This window comes from Periophthalmus magnuspinnatus, chromosome 9, assembly GCF_009829125.3.
Source record: "Periophthalmus magnuspinnatus isolate fPerMag1 chromosome 9, fPerMag1.2.pri, whole genome shotgun sequence".
Classification (NCBI taxonomy): Eukaryota; Metazoa; Chordata; class Actinopteri; order Gobiiformes; family Gobiidae; genus Periophthalmus; species Periophthalmus magnuspinnatus.
This window is the reverse complement of record NC_047134.1, coordinates 9921021-9946111: the sequence shown is the minus strand read 5'-3', so window position 1 is coordinate 9946111 and position 25091 is coordinate 9921021. Positions and strand designations below refer to the sequence as shown.

Below are 25091 nucleotides of genomic sequence, written 5' to 3'. Positions count from 1 at the left end.
CGTAATCGTCGTGGATGTGTAATTGCGTTCGCTCGACTGGTTGCTTCTAAATTTGGCGTAGCAGGGGCTGGACGCTCCAGTGTGCGAGGTGCTCTGCTGCTGCTGCTGGGATGTGCAGGAAAATGAGCAGAGTCACCTATGCATAAGGACGGAACTCACTGGAAAGGATCGAGAACAAGGCTGATGTGACAGGGGACACTCTTTTACATGGCATTTGCTGAAGATTATCGAGGAAAAATGAACTAACTCGCACTTCTATGAAGAATGGAGTTTGAGGATGTTTTTCCAAATGGCCACTGACTGACCCGCCGTCGCGTCTGGTGCTTTTGTTTCCACACAGAGGAACTTTGATATTGCTTTTTAATGATTCGAGATCTGAGTAAGATGTACCCCCCTGCGCGGCATCCGGTAAGTGCTCAGCTCGTGCCTCCCCAGACAGTGCGCAGATGAACAGCCGCGCGCATTATCACTTTGAGTCAGTTCTCGTGCCACCGCGCGCTCGCACGGACAATCGCGCCCATTGTCGCTGCTGCAGCTGTGTGTGTGCCGTCTGTGTGAGAGGAATCCAAGGCAAACCCAAAGGCCATCTGAAGCACAGGCGCGTATTGTCACCCTCGACTGTGCTCCGTGTGTGCGCGCTCTCTCCTGCGTAAAAAGGGCCAAAGAAGTGAGCGGCTGTTTCCCTCAGAGTGAAGTCATCTCTGAACCACGCACCTTTTTCTTCCTTTAAAATTGGATCAATACCAGCCTAGGGTCACGTCAGGGCTACAGTTTAGTTGCTCTTATTAGGAATCAAGGTTATTCACTGCTGAGGTATAACCAGAGGATGACCATGAACTTGGGGCAGGTGCAGGAGCTTTAAATCACGAGCTCATGTCTTGTAATTGCCTAAATTGTTTTATTTTGTATTCTGCCCAGTATCTAATTTACCAATTTTCCTCCTATAATGATATAAATCCTGCTGTATATGAAAGCTCCACAGCATGTATTGTGTCATAAATCCTCCAGTCTTACATTTCTCCTCTCTTCTCTCCTGTGGGTTGGGCTCATTGTGGAGGTCCCGCACCAGCCGGGTCAGCCGTTCAAATTCACTGTCACAGAGTCGTGTGACCGCATCAAGGAGGAGTTTCAGTTTCTGCAAGCCCAGTACCACAGGTAAGCACAGCCAGTATCAACAACAGCTCAGCAGTGAAGATGCTCTGTGTACAAAGGCCTGTGCGTTCAGATTGTTTAGGAGTGAGACTCAATGGCACATGATTATTATACATCCCGTTTGACCATGACTGGAGATACACAGGACAATGGTGGGCTGGAAATGCCGTTCAAGTCTCCTATGCACAGAGAAAATACTGATTCATGTCATTATACACCTCATTTTTACATATGATAATACAGTATTCTCTTACAGGCTAAATTCTCATTTTGAGTTTATTACACAATTACAAACAACACAGACATTGATCCTGTGTTGCCAGATTCCGACCAAAACCACTGCACATGAATCATCTTCTGTGACAATAATTTTCTGGGAAATGCGTGACACAGTGACACGAAATCAAAAGGCAAACACAGATGTTTGCCCAGAAATTAAATTTGCATACTGTGAATGAATTCCTTGAGGAAGACTGCGCTTGTTTGAGGTCATCTATCACCAGCGCACTGTCGGCAGGTGAACCCATCAACCTTGGTATTCACGTCTCTCTCCTAGTGCAAGTGCTGTGAAATACTTTTAGCCAACATGATGAAGTGTGAAATACATTGCTCAGGGCAGAACCAAAAACATGATACCAATGCATAATAATGGCCCACCTCTGGCCAACCCATAATTATAGCCCAATGGCCTTGTGAGATGAGGCAGGCTGGTGGTGTTCTCGCCTGTCCCGAGGATGAATGGACTCCATAGGGCAAGTTGATTTACAAGCAAACGTATGGAGGGAATGTGTGTCTTGACAAATGTGTGAAATCTCTTTATCTCAAAAACATATCTGGACAGGAAATAGGTTTATATTTTTTATGTTCCATATAGAGACGTGTTGGTCCCCACACAAACTCAGAACATTTTAGCTAATTAATTGTTTTGTATTTCCAAATATTTACAGTATATTTTTGAGTGAAATAACGATGTTCGCTACATAACAGCACAATTTATATTTAAAACAGATCCAGTATGAAACTATATAATACATTTGCAGTATTTTATCTCTGCCCAGAATATGTTGTCGTACCTAAAAACAACTGAGCCTCTAAGTCAGTGGGCTACATTTCTCCACATTGTCAAATATTTGATTGTGTTAAGGTTTTTATTTGTGTTTGTTGAATTTTCGCACCGTGATTTAAAAATAGACCACTCCAGCTTTAATTTTCCGAAATGACTTGCTCTTTTTGTTGTTTTGTTGATTTGTTTGGTTACAAAGGCTTCATCAGACTCATTTTTGTTTCATTCAAATCACTCCAGAGAGGGATAACGTTCTTGTGTGTGTCCTGACATCACCTGCATCGCCCACCTGGCCATTGTCCTAAGTAGCAGATGCTTAAGCTTTTTTCCTGTAATAAGCAACATTTGAAGCTTAAGTGTAACCACTGTTAAGATGGATCCTCATTATCCTCCTGCTTTTTGCCTATGGTGCAGTTTGTGTATCCTCTTCGCACTGTAAAAAATATATGATGAGGTTTGTGTGGTCACCTATTGATCCATTAATTACTGCTCCGTACCTGCTGAGTAAGTGTCTGCCTCTCAAGGGGAATCTGGTCTAGTTTTTTGTCTTTGTCTTAGTTGTAAGCAAATTTAGAAATGCAAATGTAAGGAAACAGGATGTTGCTCTGCCTACTTAGTTTTTTTTGTAGTCTGTTACTGCAAATGGCTTCAGAGATTTAGAGTCATGCCTTTGTGATATGTTGGTGTAATGATTTATAACACATTTTTCAAGGCTGGTGACAATGACTAAAATTTTCTTTTCGCCTCGCAGTCTCAAGCTGGAGTGTGAGAAGCTGGCCAGTGAGAAAACGGAGATGCAAAGACACTATGTCATGGTGAGTCTGCGCTCAGATGTTAAAATTATGCTAAAAAGGAACAAGACAGAATACATTTGCTTGATTTGGCTTTGATCTGTGCCTCCTCAGTACTACGAAATGTCGTACGGGCTCAACATAGAGATGCACAAGCAGGTAAGATGCACTGCCACATGTATCTGCATCAGCTTTTCCCTTACTTATTTTATAACAACATATTTTTCCTTTATCGAGCTGAAATTAAATTGACTTCTCTAACTTTATTGCCCCTTTTTTTTTTTTTTTTTTTAAAGTAATTTCATATATTTTGTGTGTGTTGAGTCACAAGCTGCAAAAAGTATTGTCAGTTTTGTTGCAAAGTGATTTTTTAGCACATTATTGCATTAGTACTATGTGTTAAAATGAGCAGTAGTGATGGTAATAGTCGTAGCAGAACAATAATAATAGTCTGTTACTTATCAGACCTATGTTCCCAGGTGTTATTTTTGACTCAGTCTAGTAACTGTTGAATTATATGTTAATTTCTGTCTTAATTATCCTTATAATACTATGTTCTGTTTTGTTCTATTGTGTTTTTGCATGTTTTATTCTATAAGATTGCGCTTTATATTGCATTTTTAAAGCATTTTGGGCAGCGGTGGATGTTTTTAAATGTGCTTTGACTTGACTACTATGTTAAAATTATAAAACACACATTTCCACCACTGTCTTTATACCTTTTTCAGTCTTATTCACACTGATTTAGTCTTTCCGTATTACAAGACTCATTGTTTTTCCCTGCTCATGTTTGTTTCCATTCGATATTCATCACCCATAAACACTTTCAGTCTCAAGGTTGTTTTATTCCAGCTAATCCATCCCACATTTATACTGTATTTCATATCTTGTACCGGGTCCAAAATGGCCACCCTGAAAAAGCCAGTGCCATTTGTCATCTCAACTGTTCTAGCTTAGCTCTGGTGTGAAGCTAAGGAGAAATTCATCAGTGTTAGCAAATGAGGAAATGGTGTGAAAAATGAGTGCAGTGAATGAGGATTTCACCTTTACATTACCGCTGCCTCCTTTAAACAGGGCCAGTCATTAGCATAAATGTCTCTGTTAACCACACATCAGCTGCCAGGTTAAATGGGCCAGGGAAACGGTGTGTGCGAGAGCGGTGATAAATGGCCCTCCTTGTCTTTGTTTCTTCTGCATGTGTGTCTTTGGCCTATATATATTCTACGCGTGTTTATTCAGATTGTATGCATAGGCCGTAGCAGACATTTACTCAGAGCTGTTTGCCGGTTGTCAGTGTGTGAAGGTAGCAGCTCCTCGCACTCGCACTAATCACACTTGTCTGGTGAATGTGGGAGTAGGCTATAAACGCACTGTCTAAGTGTTTGTGTTTGTGCTGCTGTTGTGGAGATTGTGGTTCCTCTGTCAAGCCTGTGTGGAAGACATTAAGGCGGCCAGTCTGCTTTAGTAACTGTTTACTATTTATGAGCGCGAGAGGAAATGCACCGTGGTTTATTTGGCACAACTTTGGTCTTGAGGTGGGAACAGTGGAGCTTGTATTCGTAATTTATCTCATGCATGCCATTTGTGGGACTTTTGACAGTTGCAAAGATCAATATTTGGTTTTGAATTGTTTATTCTATGGTGTTTGGAAGCTTTAGTACAGGGGGGTCAAACTCATTTTCACAAAGGGCCACATCAACAAAATGGTCGCTCCCAAAGGGCTAAATGTAACTTTAAAACAGTATAAATGCAACTAAATGTAACCAAATGTACTGCAAAATAAATGCAACTACTTTTTAGTCTCATTAATTAACCGTTTCTGTATTTATTTCACATTTGCACATGTATTTCTATTATTTATTACTTATTCAAGTTCCAAATATTGCATATGGATTTGCATACATATGAAAAAATGGCTGTGTAACTGTATTTATTGATAAACTGATATTTTAAGACAATCATACCTTTTAATTTACCTTGTCGCGGGCCACATAAAACGACGTGGCGGACCAGATTTGGCCCACACGCCTTGAGTTTGACACATAGCCTTAGCAGAACGATTGTCCGCTATTAACAGCGCACTGAGTAACTTTTCTAAGAGATGTCATCGCTTTGTCTACATAGTGCTGGGTCAAATCTGTGGAGCGGCAAGCTGTACGAATGCTAGCTTTTCAATGTATTTTGCACAATAAGTTGGAAGTAAGTTTAATGCCATAGGGTGGAACAATAAGTCTCTCCGTAGACACAACCAGGTGGTGAACCTCCCAGCCAGAAACATAACAAAGTGCAGAAACATTTAAGATGATTGTTTCACTAATGCAAGCAGATATTATAACGTGTGGGAGGAAAATTGGTAACACAAGACAAATATCGCCACGGCATCATGATCAAATCCACAATATTGTTGCTTAGAGGCACCGTACACTCTTTAAACTGCTGCATTTCACGTTTGGCTTTGGCTGGTCGTTTATAGCCGCACGTTTATGCCTGCTCTACAGTTGGGGGCAATTGAGATAAAAGTTTTATATAATCCCGACTTGACACTGTATATATATCAATAATGTAGAGATCAGGACAGTAACAGTATATGGCTATTGCAGAGTGCATGTGGAGACTGAAAGCACGGCAGATAGATCTACTGTGCCATTAGGAGCTGGGGCCTCCACTTCCAGGCGAATTGCTAATATTGCTTGTTTAGCATTTTCTGGGGGTAATAGGCCCATTGATTTCTGGCTCGGCTCTCTGTTTTATTTACACAGAAGGGCCCGGGTGCCTGGGGAGTGAAATGTAGCGCTCGTTAAAGAGAAATTGACTCGTCGACAGAGCAGGGGTGGGAGGAGAGAGGAGGCGAATGAGGGAGGAGGAGGGCAGAGGAGCGAGTTGCTGGAGGACAGATAATCAATTGCAAATTAGCAGGACGATGGGAGGAATAAGGCAAAGCGGGGATAGGGAGAGCGCGCAGCTGAAAGTGCTGAAAAAAGGAAGCAATAAGACAATGTGATACTGAAGAGTGGCAGTGGTTTCAATCAGGTCTGACAGCTCATTTTACTGCAGCAGACATGGGGCTGTTTGGCTGATTTGGCAGATTCGGTCCCACTATAATATATACAGTATAATCTATGGCCATATTCCTTGTCTAATAATGTGAACTACATGTTATGTGGGAATTCATGCATTAATTTTCCCAAAAAAGGTTAACACTGATCCCCAAAACACACTAGAGCTCATGTTCATAATTTATTTCATGCATGATATTTGATGTTTGACAATTGCAAAGATCAATATTTGGTTTTGAATTTTTTATTCTATGGCACTTGGAAGATTTACTACTATTATTATTACTATTGTCCACTATTAAGGGTGCACTAAGTAAGTTTTCTGGTCTCAGGGGATGCCACAAAGTTGAATGATGGGTCAAATCCGCACGTATTTTCTGTCACCAATAAAAGAAGCAGCAGTTAAGAAAATCGACTTGTTATGTTAAGATTAGGTCAATGTTTAACACACTGATCCAAGTGAACTGTCGTGATAAATACTATATCGACTTATCGTTCAATAAATAACAGATGGGATAATAATATTTGAGGTCAATATTTATCGTAGAGACTTTTTCTTTGCATTAGTAGCAAAATTGTCTGTTATTTTTCTGTTCTACGATGAGATTTAAGCTGCAGAAAGTTGAATTATGAACTTCTACGCCTCATTACAGACACAAACTAACTACTAAGTGTTGCATCCTGCTGTTTATTTATTTATTAATTTATTGCAGCTCATATTTTTAACAATACTGTACATGTAGAGTACCTTTTTGGGATATTTCTGCTTTATGTTTTGGTTTCAATATTATCGTTTATCGTCTGTATTTACTTCAGCGATATATCGTACTTCAGAATGCTGTAATTGTATTAAAGGTCTCACTGTGTTGTCGTGATACTGAAGTTTCACTCTTCATTTTGATCAAAACAAAACAAAAATACCTTGTAGATAATAGAATGTAATTTTCAATCAAAGTATTATAATAGTAGTAAATAACTCGGAAAAGCCCAATTCTGTCCTTTTTTTGGTATTTTTAAGTTTTCCAGTATGGTACTTTTCCAAGTTTTGACCCTAGTTTTAGTATTGGTTAGTATCTGGCTATTTTTGACAACCCTTAAACATAAATAAAATAAAATAACTAAAACATCACTGACAGCTGATTATTTACTCATCCAATGCTTTACACTTTGGTTCACTGTTTGTTTGTGTTCGTCTTTCTCATAATCCATCTTTTGTCTTTTAAACCAGCTCCGTCTGGGTGAACGTGGATGTGCGTCTCACACTTCCTGTCTAACCTCAGGTCTCAGGGGAGGGCAGCCTGTGTGCGCTGGGGTCCATTAGATGTATTAGCTGCTGGTGAAAAGTGGTGCTGCTGATGTGGTGCTTACAAAGCTCTGTGGGGGAGATGGACATTTGATCTTGTATCTGACCCAATCTGACTCCAGGGCCACAGTCTCACCTCACTTTAATGTGTGTGTATGTGTGTGTGTGTTTGTGTGTGTTTGTTGGGATGCGGGGGTAAGGGTGGGGTCTGTTCTTTCTCCCCTGGGCAACCTCTGATGGTAACCGCTTGGTACTTTAATGTTTCTGAACTTCTCAACATTATAATCAGTAGTCTGACTGAAGAGCCTAAAGCCTAAAGTGAGAGCAATAAGTACTCCTCTGACTGGTCTGTACTTCAAAGTATTGAATGTACAAAGTAGTACTAACACCGCGACCTCTGCAACTTCAAACACTGCCAAAAATACTCTTAAAACTAAACTATCCATGTTTTATTTACTCTAGTATCTATGTTATTTCTCATCACAAAAAAAACCTCAAAGCGACACGTGTACCTGGCATAAAAACTCCGTGATGGTGACGTCAAACTTAAATAATTAACATTTTAAAGATCCACTTCTAAATGAGCCGTAATACATCGTGACAACTAAGATTTGAAGTGATCTGATCCCTGCGACGATGCTATTTTGGCGACATCATTACGCCTCGATTCACAGTTTCACAGTTTGATGCAGCTCTTTGTACAAACACTCAGCGTACGTCAGGTTCTGAGTGAGTGACAGGTGGATTTAACCAATCACAGCGACATTTGACCTCCCAGGAGACGCAGACAGTTGTAGCTGCAATGAACTGGGATCAAATTGAAGTCTCGGCTTTAAAAAACGTCAAAGTGATATGAATTTTTTAGTGTTTCGCCCACCCATTTTCTCCATATTGTCCATGACTTAGATCTTCGGTCAAAGTTGAGTTCAGTCCGCTCTCGTGTCTCGGAGGTTACCTGGTATTTTGTGACCACACAGCGCTCACACCAAACCATCAAAACTCCACTATCGACTCACCAGCTTTTTTTTCTAACCTTGGAGTTTACTGGTGTGTCCCATTCCTATTATTTATCCACTGACAGGACGATGATATGTCTGGGTTAAAGACAGGGCTGGCTCACCAAAGAAACAAATCCCAGTTGCTCGCGGTTTGTACATAACCCAGGGCAATTTGACAGGACACAGAGAGGAGACTTTTCCTCTGGTCTTTGGTGTGAACAGACAGGTTGGTCAAACACACACAAAACACAGAGGCCAGTGTCAAAAGTTACCTGAAACTGTCAGTGCGACCTCAAGGAATGGAGTCTGGTTTACCAAAGCCTTTTTCTTTCAGCGTTGTATGTACTTCGTGATAACATTCTTTTTGACGTTATTAAGTTTGAGAATTGATTTGATTTCGGAACATTGTATACTGTGTACTGTTCAGAAACAAAAAAAGAGTTCAGTTTGACCAACATAAAACATTTGAAACAATAACTTCAACTCAGGTTTGGAATCTCAGGCTGTGAATCTAGACTTGATTTTGAATGAAACTTAAAATGCCAGATTTGTATTTCTTGCGTAGTGACCTTTAACAAGATGTTTCGTAGCTCTTTTACGTTGATTACATTCATTCCAGCACAATTAATTCTAATATTTGTACGTACATAGCATCAGATTGTGGTGTTTCCCCCAATCAGAGCGTTTCTTGTGTTGTTTGTGCGTGTTGTGGATTGAAGCTGCACTGCTAGCACTCCCTTTGGGCCAGTGGATCAGGAAATGTGGTGTTAAACCCCACCTGAAGGCAGCAGAGACAGGCCCGTATAATCTTTAAAGGCAGCCCAGGGGTGGTGGAGACATCAGATGAATACAGAGCAGGCTACCCAGATGTGTGTGTATGCATGTAGTTCGTGTGTTTGGCCTCCGGGGGCGTCTGTTAGCCCTGATATCGAGGGGAAGATCAGCCCTCACAAGGTTACATGAAACACCTCACCACTGGGACCTGCTACCAGTTCATTTGCCACAAATGAAATGCTTTGACTTCATGGTACGAGTCTCCTCTTGAAGATTTTATTCAAAACTCAAATTACTTTCTTCTGTTTTTATTGATTGATAGAAACATTTTTGGATGCCCCATAAATTACCACAGAGTAGAACCATAGAAACAACTTCCAAACTTAAAGAGGTCACTACTTGTGGATTCTCAGTGACTCTGTGTAGATTAATGGACAATGCATTACCCCAAACTTGAAATGCATTATTATCACATTAGCATAAACCAGATTGAGAAGTCTGTGCTTTGAGCTTTTACATTTTTATTGAATTGCTCTGGAAGAGGTTTATTATCCGAGAATGTAGTGGCAAATGACGTCTCAAAATCCATTATATCTTATCGTGCTTTCTCTTTTTAATTGATTTATAATTAGCAGAAACAATCTCTTCTTCTTACTGGATCATATCCTCATGGTGTTAATATCAGCAATAAAAGCTAGATGCTCATAATTTCCTGCAGATTTTTTATGTAACTTGTTATGGACAAAACCTCACCACCCACCACTATTTTACTTTGACATTAAACCAACATAATTAAAATAAATTAATTCATAGCTTAATGTTTTTCTGTTTTATTGACCAATCACAGTCCTCGTTACCATGATCGCCTGTTATATTTGACTTTATTTTATTAAAACAAACATGAACAGGTTGTACAAATGCCACGTTTGTTTATTTATCTCTGTCAGGACACATATGTACGCATGTATCAACAAAATGGATCCTAATGTAAAGACTAAACCTCATATCTACAAGCGCACACAGCTAAAGTACTGTAAATAGGTGTGTTGGTACTAATTGCACTTTCTCTCCTCTCTCTCTCTTACAGGCAGAGATTGTCAAACGTCTGAATGCAATCTGCGCCCAAGTCATCCCCTTCCTCTCTCAGGAGGTAAGCCCCCCATGGCTGTCAGTGCTGGTTAAACGCAGGTGGGAGGAGAGGGAGGACACGTACTGTAGAAAGAGCAGAAGAAGAAGAAGTGTGCTGCGGATTGTGCGCCCAAAAGCCTCACGCAGACATACACATCCCCAGAGATTATCCTGAGCTAATCCTCTCTGCGCGGGATAGCCAGATATGCAGTAAACTTATTAAATGTCTCCCACTAACATATGCACAGGCTGGCAGTGCGCGTGTGAGGAGGAGCTTTGAGTTTGTTTAGCACCACTGTTTGTCCACCTGCACAGGCATATTGTGCTAAGGCGCTGCAATATGTTGTGGTACAGTGGAAGGTGTGAGGCGCGTTTGATTTTTACACTTTGTTTATTGCAGACGGCAGAGCTGTGTGTTTGGGCCTGATAAATGGGTTCTCTGGAGGAGTGGAGCGTGTTTGTGTGAGGGGTCGGAACAGCAGGGAAAAGTGTGTGTGGGACTCCAAAGCTCTCCTCCAGATTAGCCATGGATTAGGAGGGTTTAGGGTGGATTAGGAATAATGGCATTAGACTGTAGTGCTGCTACACAGGCCCCGGGCCCACAGAGAGGGAGGCAGCTTCTCACCAAGCAGCTTTCACTGCATTGTTTTGATGCCTCAGACGCTGCAAGTCAATATAAGGCAGAACGCAGTTGTATTATTAAGCACCAAATTGAGTGTATGTGCGAATACGTGAGAGTGTGTTTATTTTTAGACTATTGTATGCAGATTAGACATGGTGGTTAGCATGGGTAGAGCTCTTAACTGTCAGTGAGGAGTTTGTGGGTTGGATTCTCCATTTATTATTACACTGTCCAATGACATTGAAATCCACCCACTATAGTGTATTATATTATCGTACAGTTATTCTATATCGCCCACCTGCATGCTAAATAGTGTGTATATGTTGATTAATGAATAAATTCTTGGTTTTGGCATGAAATTAGTCGACTTACAAAGTGTATAGGGGTTGAATCTGGTGGACATTTGGGACCTTGCACTAATTTAAAGGTGTTTCATGGATCCGTGTGAGAGTTTAGTGTATAGGAAGAGTAAATTCTCCTTATGAAGCGTTTGCTAATGTGAGTTTTTAGTTGGTGTGGTTTTCCTCTGTACCAGGCGTGTCTCTGAACCTGGTGGTCCGGTTCATTTCCACACCTGATAAGCTCTTTCATCTCGGGCCCACTTTGATGTGTGCTGCAGGTGAATCTTCTGCCTTCTGTGTACCCTCTGGATGACTTTGCCCTGTAACCGCCTGTCCCCGCGTATATTCATTTCTTTGTACTGGTGGGAAACAGTCCAGTGGTATTTTGGAGGAAGAGAATCGCTAAGGGAGAAGACACAAAGCAATAACAAGGGCTGGAGTTTTCTGTTGCATAGCCTTTTAGATCTCTCAAATTGGATTTTGAAATGGCCAATCAGACTGTCATTTTTTACATGCAGGTGCATAGAATGAGAACAACAAATATAATTATGTAAAAAAACACACAAAAATGCATACTCACTTTATGTAAACATATATGAAGACTGTGGATATCCAATTTTGGTTGTGATTTTTTCCGTTTATCCTTCATTTTTAGTGCATACGCTTTGAATAATCATGATTTCATTAAAACCCTGAGTCTTTTCTGTTATAATTCAGCTTTTTTTTCCTCAAATAAGGGACTCTAATGTGTTACGATCTGGATCTACAACAACAAATACATGTGAGAAAAGAACCCCCCTTGACCAATTACTAAGCACCAGTTTATAGTTTATTTAAAGTCTTATTAAAGCTCAGATGAATGTATTTTATCTTCTCTAGAACATTTGAACTGTGGTACACATAAAGTCTATCCCTTCTTTTAGTCACTGCATTTCTTTTAATAGCTTCATTGAAATATGCGTAATATAATTATTTTCTGCATTCCTTTCTGTTACTGCGCTGTGGCTAATGTTATCAGTGCTACGTGTGGCTGCTTTTACAAGACAAAGTGTGTGTAGAGGGAAAGGTCAGTGGTGAGTACATTGAGCGCGAGGGCATTTGTGTAAATGGTAAAGAGACAGAGATGACTCAGAGGTGTCTCCGGTGCCTTTTAAATCACACTTGCTCAGACTCAGGTGCACGGCTGTTTAAACTGGGGAGAAAAAAAGATTGGCCACTCATTTACTCATGATTTCTCAGCTCTTAAAATCAAGCTTTGAGAATAGTAGGTTGGGCTACGTTTGCTGAGGGTGTTATTGTTTTTTTAATTGGGAACGGTTCCATTTTTAAGCTTGTAATGCACGATTTAGTGATTTTACTTAACACAATTATAACGTAACAGGAGTTTATGAGAATTTTGAGAAGATTGTAGTGAATACGATTGTTTCAGGTCAGTTTTTTCTCATTTTACCAGTGGACATGCTGTCTGTCCAAACATGCCTTCTAAGGAAATTAGGACATTGACTAATATTTTATATAAGCATGACATGCCTTCATTATAATCCGCTGTCTCATATGACCTCGTCTGAGGACTCCCCGGGGACGAGGAGAATCATTTGGGAATTAAAATAGTAACTTACAGTCTAATAGGATTGTTTTATCTTAAATGATAACACACTACTATTGATTCAATGAGCATATGGAATGATATGTTTATGTTGTTTTGTTCATTATCGACATTGTCGTTTTGTTTCAGCACATTTCCAGAAATGTTTTTTTTCTGTAGTAGTTGAATAGTACGTGCAGCTACAGCGCGATCCATTTATTGTTGTCTTTGTGTCCCCCAAAGCTTGAAATACCCTTTTTCAAATCATTTTTAATATTTGTCCTCTGGTTGGTAAAAAAAAAAAAACTGAAGTTATCTAAAAGTACTGAGAAGTGAAGGAGTGCTCCTACTCCCATTAACTCAAAATACATTAAAATGCACAGCTTGTGATTCGCAGGTGTGCAGGACTTTTTTGATCGTGTCCTGTGGTCCTGCGGAGGAGGTGTGATGATGTTTCTGTAGTGTCCATGAGGTCGGGGGCATCTCGAGCCTCTCCCAAACCTCACACACGTGCGCTCTGTAGCAAGGACTAATATGTGCGTGTGTGTGTGTCTGTGTGTGTCTGTGTGTGTCTGTGTGTGTTTCAGCATCAGCAGCAGGTGGTGCAGGCAGTGGAGAGAGCCAAGCAGGTCACCATGGCTGAACTCAACGCCATCATCGGAGTGGGTGGACTGCACACACACACACACACACACACACACACATACACACGTAAAACAGAATCAAGACTCACGAGGACAAAATAACATGCAAAAAGTATTTATTAGCTAAATTAAATAAATATAAAATGCTATCTTTAATCTTTATGTCATTTATGTCACGTGTAATTCATTTATTACACGATACTTTATGATGTTTCTTATGGCAAACTGTAAACAACATGTAAAAAGGGAATCAGGACACCTCGTTTTATTTATGCAAAGATATTTACGTAAAGAAGAACAGCAGAACAGTTTGTTTATCACCACAAAATCAACATGATGGAATTCGTTTTGCCCATTTACGCTATATTTGCCTAAAAACCTGATTAATAATGTGTCTTTTAATAATGACATTGTGCTAATTATACCAATATTTCACTGTATTTCACTGTAGGGACGTGTTGAAAACTGTACAGAGTCAGATCTTAGTCTAGTCTCACCCTGCTTCACCACATTAAACTATCTCCTTAATGATGCGCTTGTGTGTTCTAGCAGCAGCAGCTCCAGGCACAGCACCTCTCCCACGGTCATGCCATCCCCGTTCCCCTGACACCCCACCCGGCCGGCCTGCAGCCCCCTTTACCCCCCGGGGCCAGCGCTGCCAGCCTGCTCGCCCTGTCCTCCGCCCTCAGCCACCAGCTGCCACTCAAAGACGAAAGGAAGCACCACGATAACAGCTCTGAGCACCAGAGAGGTACAGCCACCCAGAATTATGATATGACGCAGAGAAAAATCATTACAGACTCACCAATCCAGCTTTTTCAGTTCTCGTACAGATACAGATACATGTACTTTGACTTTAAGTATCTGCAGAAAGGCTACCTGATGAGTTGATACCAGTGCAGAGGCTGAAAACATCATTTATTTTCTTAAAACGCAAAGAACATACAACAAAACAGACCCAAATGTGTGACGATATTGTCCTAAACGATATCCTGTAAGTCTCGTACTACTTACTTCTTATTATTGATCAGAAAGTCAAATATAAACCTATTCTTAAATGAAATAACTTTATAATTTCACCTCTGACACATGAATTGTACTGGTGTTGTTCTGCACATTTCACATTTCTATATCAAAGTTTATTATATTTGCCTTATTTTAATGCATGCCCTTATTTTTATTTTTTTATTTTATATTATTATTACACCAGAACGTTGAAGCAAGTTAGTAGTTTGTTAATTTTTTGCACAGACAATGGCAAAAAAAAAAAAAAAAAAAATCAAATTAAAAATAGAAAAGTAGTTTGAAGTAAAACAAGGAAGAAGGAGTTGTAAAATGGTTATTAGCAAGTTAGAATCACACCAAAACCTCGGTATAATTTGCCATCTTACAAATTTACACTTAGTAAATATAAAAGGCACAACAGGGGTCACGCGTTTTATAGTCCCCAGTTCATTCATAGTTAAAGTAAATGATTTATTTATACAGGGGAACACGATGAACTCTCTGTTTTTATGGGTGTCCTGTTCAAAATACAATGCAAAACAAAACACAAACGAAACAAATAAGCGTGTAAGTCCATATAAAACATTTTAAAACAGTTGCAGGAGCGTGTTTAAAAGTTACAGGATTATTAAATTGCGATTGTGGCACTGGAGTATCCAATTTTGCGTCAGTAGAGGAACAAACACTCGAAAACTCATAGTACTCGAATGACCCGAAGTACAGGATTATTACACCGTGTACTGACAGGTGTCTAATTGTTGCTGCTCTGAATGAACAGTCTTCAAAGCAATTAACAGCTGATTTGTCATTATGCCGTTTTAATTGGCCTAATAGGGAGTGAGACAAGAGCTCCACATTGCCTCTTTTCTCTGGTAAACATGGACTGATCTTACTACAGCTGACTTTGAGCCGGTGTGTTTAATTAGCTTGTGGAGGTGTGTGTGTGTGCAGCAGAAACGCACTCCGCTCTTAATTACTGCGTGGAACTGCGGCTGGGACTGTTTCGTACAGTGCACCGGAGCAGTTAACCCTGCCCTTTAGCAACAGAAACGCGAGCTATTGATAATTCACATAAAACATACACAAGACCCATTAAGAGTGCAATCAATAACAATGAGATTTGCTCCCTCAGCTGACTTCCTTCCTGGGCTAAAAGTGGATTAGTTTGGGGTTATTTTTATATTTCCCAGCCTTCTCTATTTACAGTTTTCCTAGATTTTTCCTTTTATTGGCAGAATAAAGGTAGCGTTCACCTTGAATTAATAATACTTTACTTTAAATGTCTAACGATTGTGTTGCTGTGTTTTTACAGATCGAGATTCTGTGAAGGTATGTCACTTTAAAACATCTTTATGCCTCCAAAGAAAACACATTTTATATTGATTTTAATTGATTTCTGTCTGTCTCCATCTTTCAGTGTTGTTATCTCTAAACTAATAAGACGAGATCAGTGAAATGTATCTTTGTTGTGCGTTATTGTGTTGAAATAATTTAGTTTTAAGACATTTCTAACTTCCTAACTGCACCTGTTTGGGTCTGAATACTCCCAGTTGAAAGTAACTCAAGAGGAACAGTCTTTTTTTAGTAAATGCATTTATTTATTTATTAAAAACTCTGGCCATTTTGTCATTCGTGGCACCAAGTCTAGAAGATAATTGGTGAATGTTGTGTCTTGTAAAAAGTCAGATTTAAAAACAATCAATATTCAGCAGCCTGTTATTTAGTTTAAAACCACGTCTCCTTTACAGTTTTATTAACTGCGAGTAATATATAATAGTCCTGTGTCAATTTGAGATTATGTTCTTAAAAGTGTATAGCCTTAAGCAGCATATTGCAGTCATTTCCATTTACCAGTTTGCCTTTGATATGATGTATGTGAATGAAGACAAAGGGCTGATACAAAAAGCTTTGATAAGCAGAATAAACTGTGCGTCTATGGCAGGCAGCAGAGAGTGGAGTCAGGCGCTGCTCTACATCCCCTGCTTGTAGTAATTAGTCCCTTAAGCACAGCCTTTCTCCCAAGGCAAACATTTGGTTTGTTGAATACTCAATGAGGAGATTAGCATTTCTTTACTCCAGCAGCCTCAGCTCTGTGACACTCTGGCATCCGTTTAGCGGCTGGTGTTTTCTCTGCTGTTTCAGAGTCTGGGAGACAAGAGAGTGTTTAATATGTAATCTGCCGCCTCGTGCCTCGTGCGTATATATATGCTTGTGACGCGGTGATTAGCAGTTTGTGAGAGGTCAGAATGCAGAGGTTAAGATGGGGATGGATGATGAATGGTGTTCATTAGCACACATGCTGATGCCTGCCTGCGCACACACATTCAGAGCTGCTCTTTGACACAGCGGCCAACAGTCACTTCATGAAACCAATAAGCCCCTCGTCAGTGGTCCACAGTTGCCCTGGCAACAGTCCACTGGGTACAAGTGTGTGTGAATAGCATGAACATCTGTGCCTAATGTCCTTGGTGTTAGCACCTTGTGAGGGCTGAAGGTGTGGCGGTGTGGGACGGGGATGTGTGTCGGCTTCTTGTTGTCATGTTCAAGGTCTGCTGGAGGAATCAGTGCATCTGTTACAGTCATCATATCACTGCCGTTCATATCAAACCCAAGTTCACACCATGTCAAGACAATCTGCTGACATTTTCCAGAAAGGGCTTTTTTTGGCTATTAGATAATGTTCTTATGAACAACCACTAAAAGCAGAAAATGTGAACAGGATGCTTTTGATGGTTTAGACAAAGATAGAGAGGCTTAACAAGCACAGTGTGCCAGGAAACTAAGTAATGCACCAGAAAATATATTTTTTTCATTTTAAGAACTTGACATTCAAGAACATTCATCTAGTAGCTTCATTATCTAAAACAGGAACAGAAATATGTTGTTTGTTGTGCAAATCAAGATACTAGATGTCTCTATTTTTTATTAATAATATAAAAGGAAGGAACAATAAAACATTTAAAGAAATGTTCTACATTCACTTCACATCATGCGGCGGTGCTGGATTGTGTTATGTATGATGTGGTTGTGTCATCTTGGGGCAGATTTGTAGAAAGGGACAGAGATATCATTATTAGCACTTGTGAAATCAATTGAAATTAGAAGCAAATATAATTATATGTGGTAAATGAATAGTTTTATCCAGATGTGTTTAGTCATGCTCTCAATGCGCCCTGAGCCAACAGAGCCTCCGTTTGTCTCTGCAGCCAAATTAATTTGTCTTGATGTTTTTGAGAAAGCTAATTTTCAGGCTAATTAATCTAATCAGTGTGGGAAGAAGAGGAGACAAGGTGAGGCTGTGACCTGCTCTGTCTCTCTCACTCACTGTTTGTCCTGGCGCTACACTAAATGCAAACAGATACTAGTGACCTGAGCTGCAGACACACACGCACTGACTCCTCCCTCATACAATCTGTGTCATCAACACTTGCAGCACGCCAAAGGGCAGCCGAAAGGTTACAGGCGTGAGTTAGTAGAAAGGTCGACTTAAAGGTCCTGCTTTATTTTTCTTCTGTGAGCTGAGGAAGACAGGGACGCACTGCTCAGGAGGGACAGGCAGAGAGAGACGTGTTCTGATGACCTTATTTTGAAGATTAATCCCTCACTAATGGTATTTAAAAGAGGACATGTTTGATTACTGACTTCCTTTAGTGTGCTAATCTCCACTGCCCTCAAAGTAATTGTCATCAGACAAAGTCATGATGGTATAATTAACTGTAATGAATACAGCACTGGCGTTGCCTGGTTGAAAGTGAAATGATTTAATAGTCTTTTAATTGGCAAGTTTAAATGAGATAATCTTACTTCTTGAATGGTGAATCCATTGTGAGCTGTGACAATGGATCTATTGAATTTGCTGTAAAAGATATTTTATTTTTTTTAGAGCTCTTCCGTGTCACCATCAGCCAGTTTTCGGACTGGAGAGAAGCACCGGAGTTCTGCTGACTACAGCTCAGACTCCAAGAAACAAAAGACAGAAGACAAGGAGTCCACACGATATGTAGGTGTAGCACTGACGCTGGAGCTGTGACTTTTTCAAATGGTACATGCAGGGTCTCTATTAAAGTGTGTGTTTCCTGCTCTCAGGAAAGTGATGGAGAAAAAAGTGATGAAAACCTTGTAGTAGATGTCTCCAATGAGGTAAACAGTTCTTCATAGTTCTGTTCATTCTTTCAATGATTTCCTTTGGTGAAAGTAATAACTTTATCTGCATTTGTCCTACAGGAACCAGGCTCTCCAAGAGGAAGTCCAGCCCACTCTCCTCGGGAAAATGGGATTGACAAGAGCCGTCTTTTGAAAAAGGATGCCCCTCTCAGTCCTTCCTCTATTGCTTCGTCAAGCAGCACACCTTCATCCAAATCCAAAGAAATCACTTTGGTGAGCCCTTATGCTGTGGTATACACTTTATACATGAATCATTGTACTTATGTTGTTTTGTGTTTTAGAATGAAAAGTCCACAACACCAGTGTCTAAGTCCAGTAGTCCAGTATCTCGCACAGATGCCCCGACCCCGAGCAGCACCTCCACTCCCGGTCTGAGAACAGCAGCTGGCAAACCTACAGGCATCGAAACTCTCGGTGCTTATACTTTTAATTGTTTATTCTTAAATCTAAAGACTAAATACATAAATGAAGCCTTTTATTCTTTTCACTGTATAGCCCCTGGCCTGCGGACCCCCCTGGCAGTGCCCTGCTCTTATCCTGGCCCATTCGGGATGGTTCCTCACCCGGGCATGAACGGAGAACTGAGCGGAGCGGGAGCGGCCTACCCCGGCCTGCACAACATCTCTCCTCAGATGAGCGCGGTGGCGGCTGCAGCTGTAGCTGCCTATGGACGCACTCAAGTGGTATGGAAACACTCATGTATTTATCATGTACTACGCTAAATAATTAAACTGATTACAACAAAGGCTAGTAATCAGTGAAAACACATCAACCTTACACATTTCTCAATTCCAGTACATTTACAGACACTCACTATATGAGTCACATACAATACAGTCAATGGAGGACTTGAAATACAAAAGGTATAAGAGATGTTTTATTTTTTGGCTCTCACGCCTACAGCACAATTTTGAGTGGCGGAGGTATTTTATGTGAAAAAAAGTATTTCTTCTGTAGTAGTGTTTTAACCACACAATGTTTATGCAGTGAACTTCTCCACAGCTAAAAACTCTTTCATGTTTGTTATGTCCATTCACCCGACTCACACTGATCATTTCAACCCTCAGTTTGAATAAATTAATGAGATGGATAAGCTGCATCTGGGTTTTGAAGGTAGCAGCTCCTGTTTAAGTCTAATTTAAATCTTATATGGTCAGATTTATATTGCACTTTTCTACACTGGGGCGAGGGGGGGTTAAGTGTCTTGACCAAGGACACAATACCAACGATGTTTATGGGATTTGAATGGCCAACCTTCAAATCAGAGGGTGAACACTCTACCAACTGAGCCACTCCTGCCTCAAACCCTTATAGCACAAGAAGATGGCAACAGTGGTGTTCTACTTTTACCAATTATTAAATTCTTAAGACTTTTTGTACCTAACTGACACAGATGCCACGCACAGCTGTTGTTTACCAAAAAAAACCCCAAAACAAACAATATTTCTCCTTATGTTTTATTAATTCCTTACATGCCTACATGATTACGTTTGGGAGTGTGTCAAAAACATCACAAATAGAATCTGCTTTTAGGCTCATATATGATGTTTTTATGCTTCAAATGTCTTTTCTGCAGGTGGGATTCGACCCTCATCATCACATACGAGTTCCAGGCCTTCCTCCAAACCTGTCAGGCATCCCTGGAGGAAAACCGTAAGTGTCTACAAATAGAACGATTACTGTACAGTTAAAATGTACATGAAATCATAATGCCTTTAATATCTCCATGTGTTGTTTAGGGCCTACTCCTTCCACGTGAGCGCCGATGGACAGATGCAGCCTGTTCCTTTCCCTCCGGACGCTCTGATTGGTCCCGGAATCCCGCGTCACGCTCGACAGATAAATACCCTCAGCCACGGAGAGGTGGTGTGCGCTGTCACCATCAGTAACCCCACCCGTCATGTCTACACTGGGGGGAAGGGCTGCGTCAAGGTGTGGGACATCAGTCATCCAGGAAACAAAACCCCAGTGTCTCAACTCGACTGCCTTGTAAGTACACACCAGTTTGATGTGAGGTGCGTTTGGAAACATTTAGAGGAAAACACTTGATGCACAAATGCCATTTCACTGAGTTTTATCATCAAAATGACAATGTGTAAAGCAAATGACCTCTCAATCTATGCAGCGTAAGTGTTTTTATGCAGTGTTGCTTGAGATCCAGGCAATAATTAGAATAATACAGCTCATATATCTTCAGCTAAAATGCTTCTTTCTTAAGTTAATGCCAAATGCACCTCCTACTCAGCTTCATTTGTTTGAATTTAAAGGTTGTTTGGTTTATTGTGACAAAATATGATGCTATTTTTATTTCATTTTATACAGCAGTACCAGTATTTTTGTGTTGGTATGTGAGTGAGTTGCGTGTTGTAACAGAACAGGGATAACTACATCCGCTCCTGTCGCCTCCTCCCTGATGGACGGACTCTGATTGTGGGGGGCGAGGCCAGTACTTTGTCCATCTGGGATCTGGCTGCTCCCACTCCGCGCATCAAGGCAGAGCTGACCTCGTCTGCACCTGCCTGCTACGCTCTGGCCATCAGCCCAGACTCCAAGGTCTGTTTCTCCTGCTGCTCCGACGGGAACATCGCAGTGTGGGATCTGCACAACCAGACACTGGTCAGGTATGAAGCATCAGGTCACAGTATGGCCCCTTCTGCCAATTATGAGTTGGATTTGCTCCACTGAACAAAGTTACAACTCTCCATTAAATGTTTTACTCAAATGAACTCACAAATGATTGATGATATAGTTGGTTATGTTCATAGTAAAGTTCATAGTTTTGTTCTTTTGTATTTATATCAATTTAAAGCTCAAATTATTCTTTGAGACAATTAGTTTAAAAAGACAATCATCACTTTATTAGTCTCATACATTTTTACTTAATTACAGACCAAAATCTCGGCTCTATAAACATTGTTATATGACTTTTCAGTCTGTTTCTCTTTATGTGAATCACCTGTTTTTTGTACAGGCAGTTTCAAGGTCACACTGACGGGGCCAGTTGTATAGACATCTCTAATGATGGCACTAAGCTGTGGACCGGCGGTCTGGACAACACTGTACGCTCCTGGGACCTGAGAGAAGGTCGACAACTCCAGCAGCACGACTTCACCTCACAGGTGAATACGACAAATACAAGCTCCTAACGTACGCCTTTGTCTCAGAGCATCCTGCTCTAGTTTAAGATAGTTAAATATCAGATTTACTCCCTCTTTATGGCTGTTACATTTACAAGTCTGTTCTCACAAATGTTCCCTTTGCGACATTTGTGATGGAAAGTAAAATGGCCCAGATTGGGGTAAATGGTGCATTGCGAGACCAGTCACACACTTTTGTGATTACACACGCCTGGGCTGTGATTTATTGCAGTCATTCAGTGGCTCAGCTCACAGCGTTTAGCTGACAATAAAGGCCGAGCTCAACACTGGCTTTCCAGCTTCAACTCACATACCATAATAATAGTGAATTTTGATTTTTTTTTTCTCGATAAGGAGAAGAGCAGCAATAATAGACTATTATAGCAATTTTCCTGAAAAGCCCATTTCGTAAGCTCAATGTGCACAGGAGGAGGCCAGTGTGTACTGTATTTAAGAAAGCTTACAGTGCCAAGGTCTCTGAGAACAACTCATCAAATGGAATATCAGCTATTTACCGCGGCTCTGCATTCTGTTGTATAACATCTTACTAAATGTCTGTTTTTTTAAGTAACTTGCTGTGTTTTATAGTAGGTAAATATAGATCAATTCTGCTCACGTTTATAATTAGATGAATAGAGTTAGATATTTGTCAGTAATAATTGAAGTGAGTATTTGGGTTACATAAAGTAAATATTTTGGACCGTGTATTTACTGTAATGTTTCCATATTGTGCCGCAGATCTTTTCCCTGGGCTACTGTCCGACTGGAGAGTGGCTGGCTGTGGGGATGGAGAACAGTAATGTGGAGGTTCTACACGTGACCAAACCCGACAAGTACCAGCTCCACCTGCACGAGAGCTGCGTGCTGTCTCTGCGATTCGCTCACTGCGGTAAGAACAGACAAGATGTTGGTATTTTTTTACTGCTTTTAGATATTTTATTGCAGCTGAGGATCTTTGCGGTTTAATACTGTGTCTGATGCTACTACATACTTGGTGGTATGACCTCTACCTACTACTGCTACTATTAATATTTTAATTTGTGCCATTCAACATGCAATTAAATCTCATTTCTTTCTCCAAAATGTGACCTCTGCTCCAAACTCTATACTTTTACTGACAGAGGAACGGTTCTAGACTTCTTAAATTAAATGAAATGCCCAACTTTAATTATTTAAGTTTTGTTTTATAAAAGAGCGTTATTGTCCTGGGTACCTAAGTATTTTTATGTAGTTAGTATTGATCATTTCGCCTTTTAAAATGAACATATTATTGCAGTATTAGTAATGCAGTGATTATATAACCTCACTCATAACAATAGATGGTTTATGGCACTTAATGGTAGATTATAGATCATGACCTTTTTATCTCCTTCAGGAAAATGGTTCGTGAGCACCGGAAAGGACAATCTTCTCAACGCCTGGAGAACACCTTATGGGGCCAGCATTTTTCAGGTAAAACTTGAAGAAAAATAGGTTTGTATTTATATTTATCGCTGTCCAGAAGCATTTTGCGGTGCGTGGGCTGCAGCTTCCTGATATATGCAACGTTTTGAGGATTTTTTCCATTCAAAAGGACATATACGATTTTGTTTTAATTGGTTAATCGCTCTGGCAATGGTCCTACTTCTTCATCATCCTGAAACCCATGGACAGACTTTCATTTTACCGGTAGAATGTGCATAAACGTCATTGTCCATTAAGAAAAATAAGTCTTGTCGCATAACACATAAGACAACATGCATTCAGTAACAGCAAAGAGTCTTTAAAAATAGATTAAGATGCAATAAAAGTATAGAATCTGTATGAAACAACAAAAGAGGAAACACAAAAGGACTGCACTACATTATTTAACTCAATAGCTGACGTACAATAGCAGACGTACTCACAAACATAATGGATTCAGTGTTTGGTTGAGGGTTTTTTTTTGTCTTTTTAACCAAGGACAAATAAAAACAAAACAAAACAAAAACCCTGCTGCGTTTTGTCTTTGTTATTACATATGAAATAAGCAGAAAATCGATTAATAGAAAGAAGCAGGTCATTACAAACAGGTCTAGTACCCGCGCATCTATCTGAGACTAACAGCCTTCGCTCCTCGTGTGGGTTTCGTGTTCGTGCGAGCGAAGAGTGCTCCAGTCATTGTTAACCACCTTTTATTCTCATTGCAGTCAAAGGAGTCTTCATCAGTGCTGAGCTGCGACATCTCCATAGACGATAAGTACATTGTGACAGGATCCGGAGATAAGAAAGCCACTGTCTACGAGGTCATTTATTAGGAGCCAATGTATGACACGTCCTCCCCCGCCCCCTGTACAGTTTACAATGTGTTTCAGTGGACGTGAACGCGCTGGGACAAAGTGGACCTTCACGTGTAAACTCCTGTTGTATGATGGACTAAAACCGGAAAGCAGATCTAAGCACAGACTTCTTCTTTTCCATTCTTTACTTTGAGTGTTTGTAATGATGACTGAATGTTCAAATGCACTGAGAAGAGGATACTTATCTCATAGCACTACCCAGTATTTCTTCAGTTTTATTCTAAGGCAAAGCTACATTTTGTACAATGTTTAATAAGTTGTGCTTTATTTTTTAAGTGTGTCATATTGCCTTTGTATGTTGTACCTCACACCGAGATTGTCTTATCTGTTTACACTTAAGGTTTTTGATTATTCGTTTGATCGCTTCTTGGGCAGGTCGGGTTAATATTACAAAATGACAGCTACATATTGGATCAACTGCCTCTATAGAGTAAAATGCACTTGCTCTTACTACAGTAGCTTAGGTTTTTACCGTAAAGCTGTAGTTTTCACATCAAGTATCGTCTAAAGGAATATTTAGGCCCGTAAGTACCACCAAATCTAAAACAGGTTTAAAACAGGATCATTCTACGTCTGATCTAACATAGAATTAACGTATTTTCTGGACTATACATTGCTCTGGAGTATAAGTCGCACCAAAAAAATGCAAAATAATGAAGAAAAAAACATATAAGCCGCATTTTTTGGGAAATTTCTTTTACAAAATCCAAGACGCAGACCAGACATTTTATCTTTAAAGGAAAGTTATAATAAAAAGAATAAAATAGAGAACAACAGGCTGAATATCAGTACATCACGCAAACGTAACACATTTATATTTATTCAGCTCCATGAAGCACAGACAGAACTGAACACGTGTCTGGTTTGTTAACGTAAGATATTAACAGTTAATCAGATAAATAAAGCAGAAAAAACAAGCAATAGGTTTACTCTGGATCTCACTCCAAATCAATAAATCCATTGAATAACCAAGATGTGAAATTATATATCTTAATAATTTCACATAGAAG

General features: G+C 40.1%; 1 protein-coding gene across 2 annotated transcripts; it reads left to right on the top strand.

Moving 5' to 3' along the window:
- LOC117376458 (transducin-like enhancer protein 4) lies at positions 1-24554 on the top strand. Of its 2 annotated transcripts, none has more exons than XM_033972952.2 (20): positions 1-408; positions 1058-1155; positions 2967-3030; positions 3121-3165; positions 10225-10287; positions 13401-13475; positions 14010-14208; positions 15775-15791; positions 18346-18462; positions 18549-18602; positions 18687-18839; positions 18908-19040; positions 19122-19309; positions 20203-20279; positions 20366-20615; positions 21000-21247; positions 21598-21745; positions 22502-22652; positions 23139-23215; positions 23932-24554. In XM_033972952.2, the coding sequence occupies exons 1-20, from the start codon at positions 364-366 to the stop codon at positions 24037-24039; spliced, it is 2310 nt and encodes a 769-aa protein (XP_033828843.1). In that variant the 5' UTR covers positions 1-363; the 3' UTR covers positions 24040-24554. The 2 variants fall into 2 exon arrangements, with proteins under 2 accessions (XP_033828843.1, XP_033828842.1); XM_033972951.2 differs by having other exon boundaries at positions 14007-14208.
- Positions 24555-25091: the final 537 nt, after the last annotated feature.

What these genes read in the sequence shown, in the direction of transcription:
- LOC117376458 (XM_033972951.2), top strand. Translation starts at nt 364, where the DNA reads ATGATTCGAGATCTGAGTAAGATGTACCCCCCTGCGCGGCATCCG. An exon ending in CCTATGGACGCACTCAAGTG is followed by an intron (nt 19,310 to 20,202) that starts GTATGGAAACAC and finishes TCTTTTCTGCAG; the next exon opens with GTGGGATTCGACCCTCATCA. An exon ending in GGCATCCCTGGAGGAAAACC is followed by an intron (nt 20,280 to 20,365) that starts GTAAGTGTCTAC and finishes TGTGTTGTTTAG; the next exon opens with GGCCTACTCCTTCCACGTGA.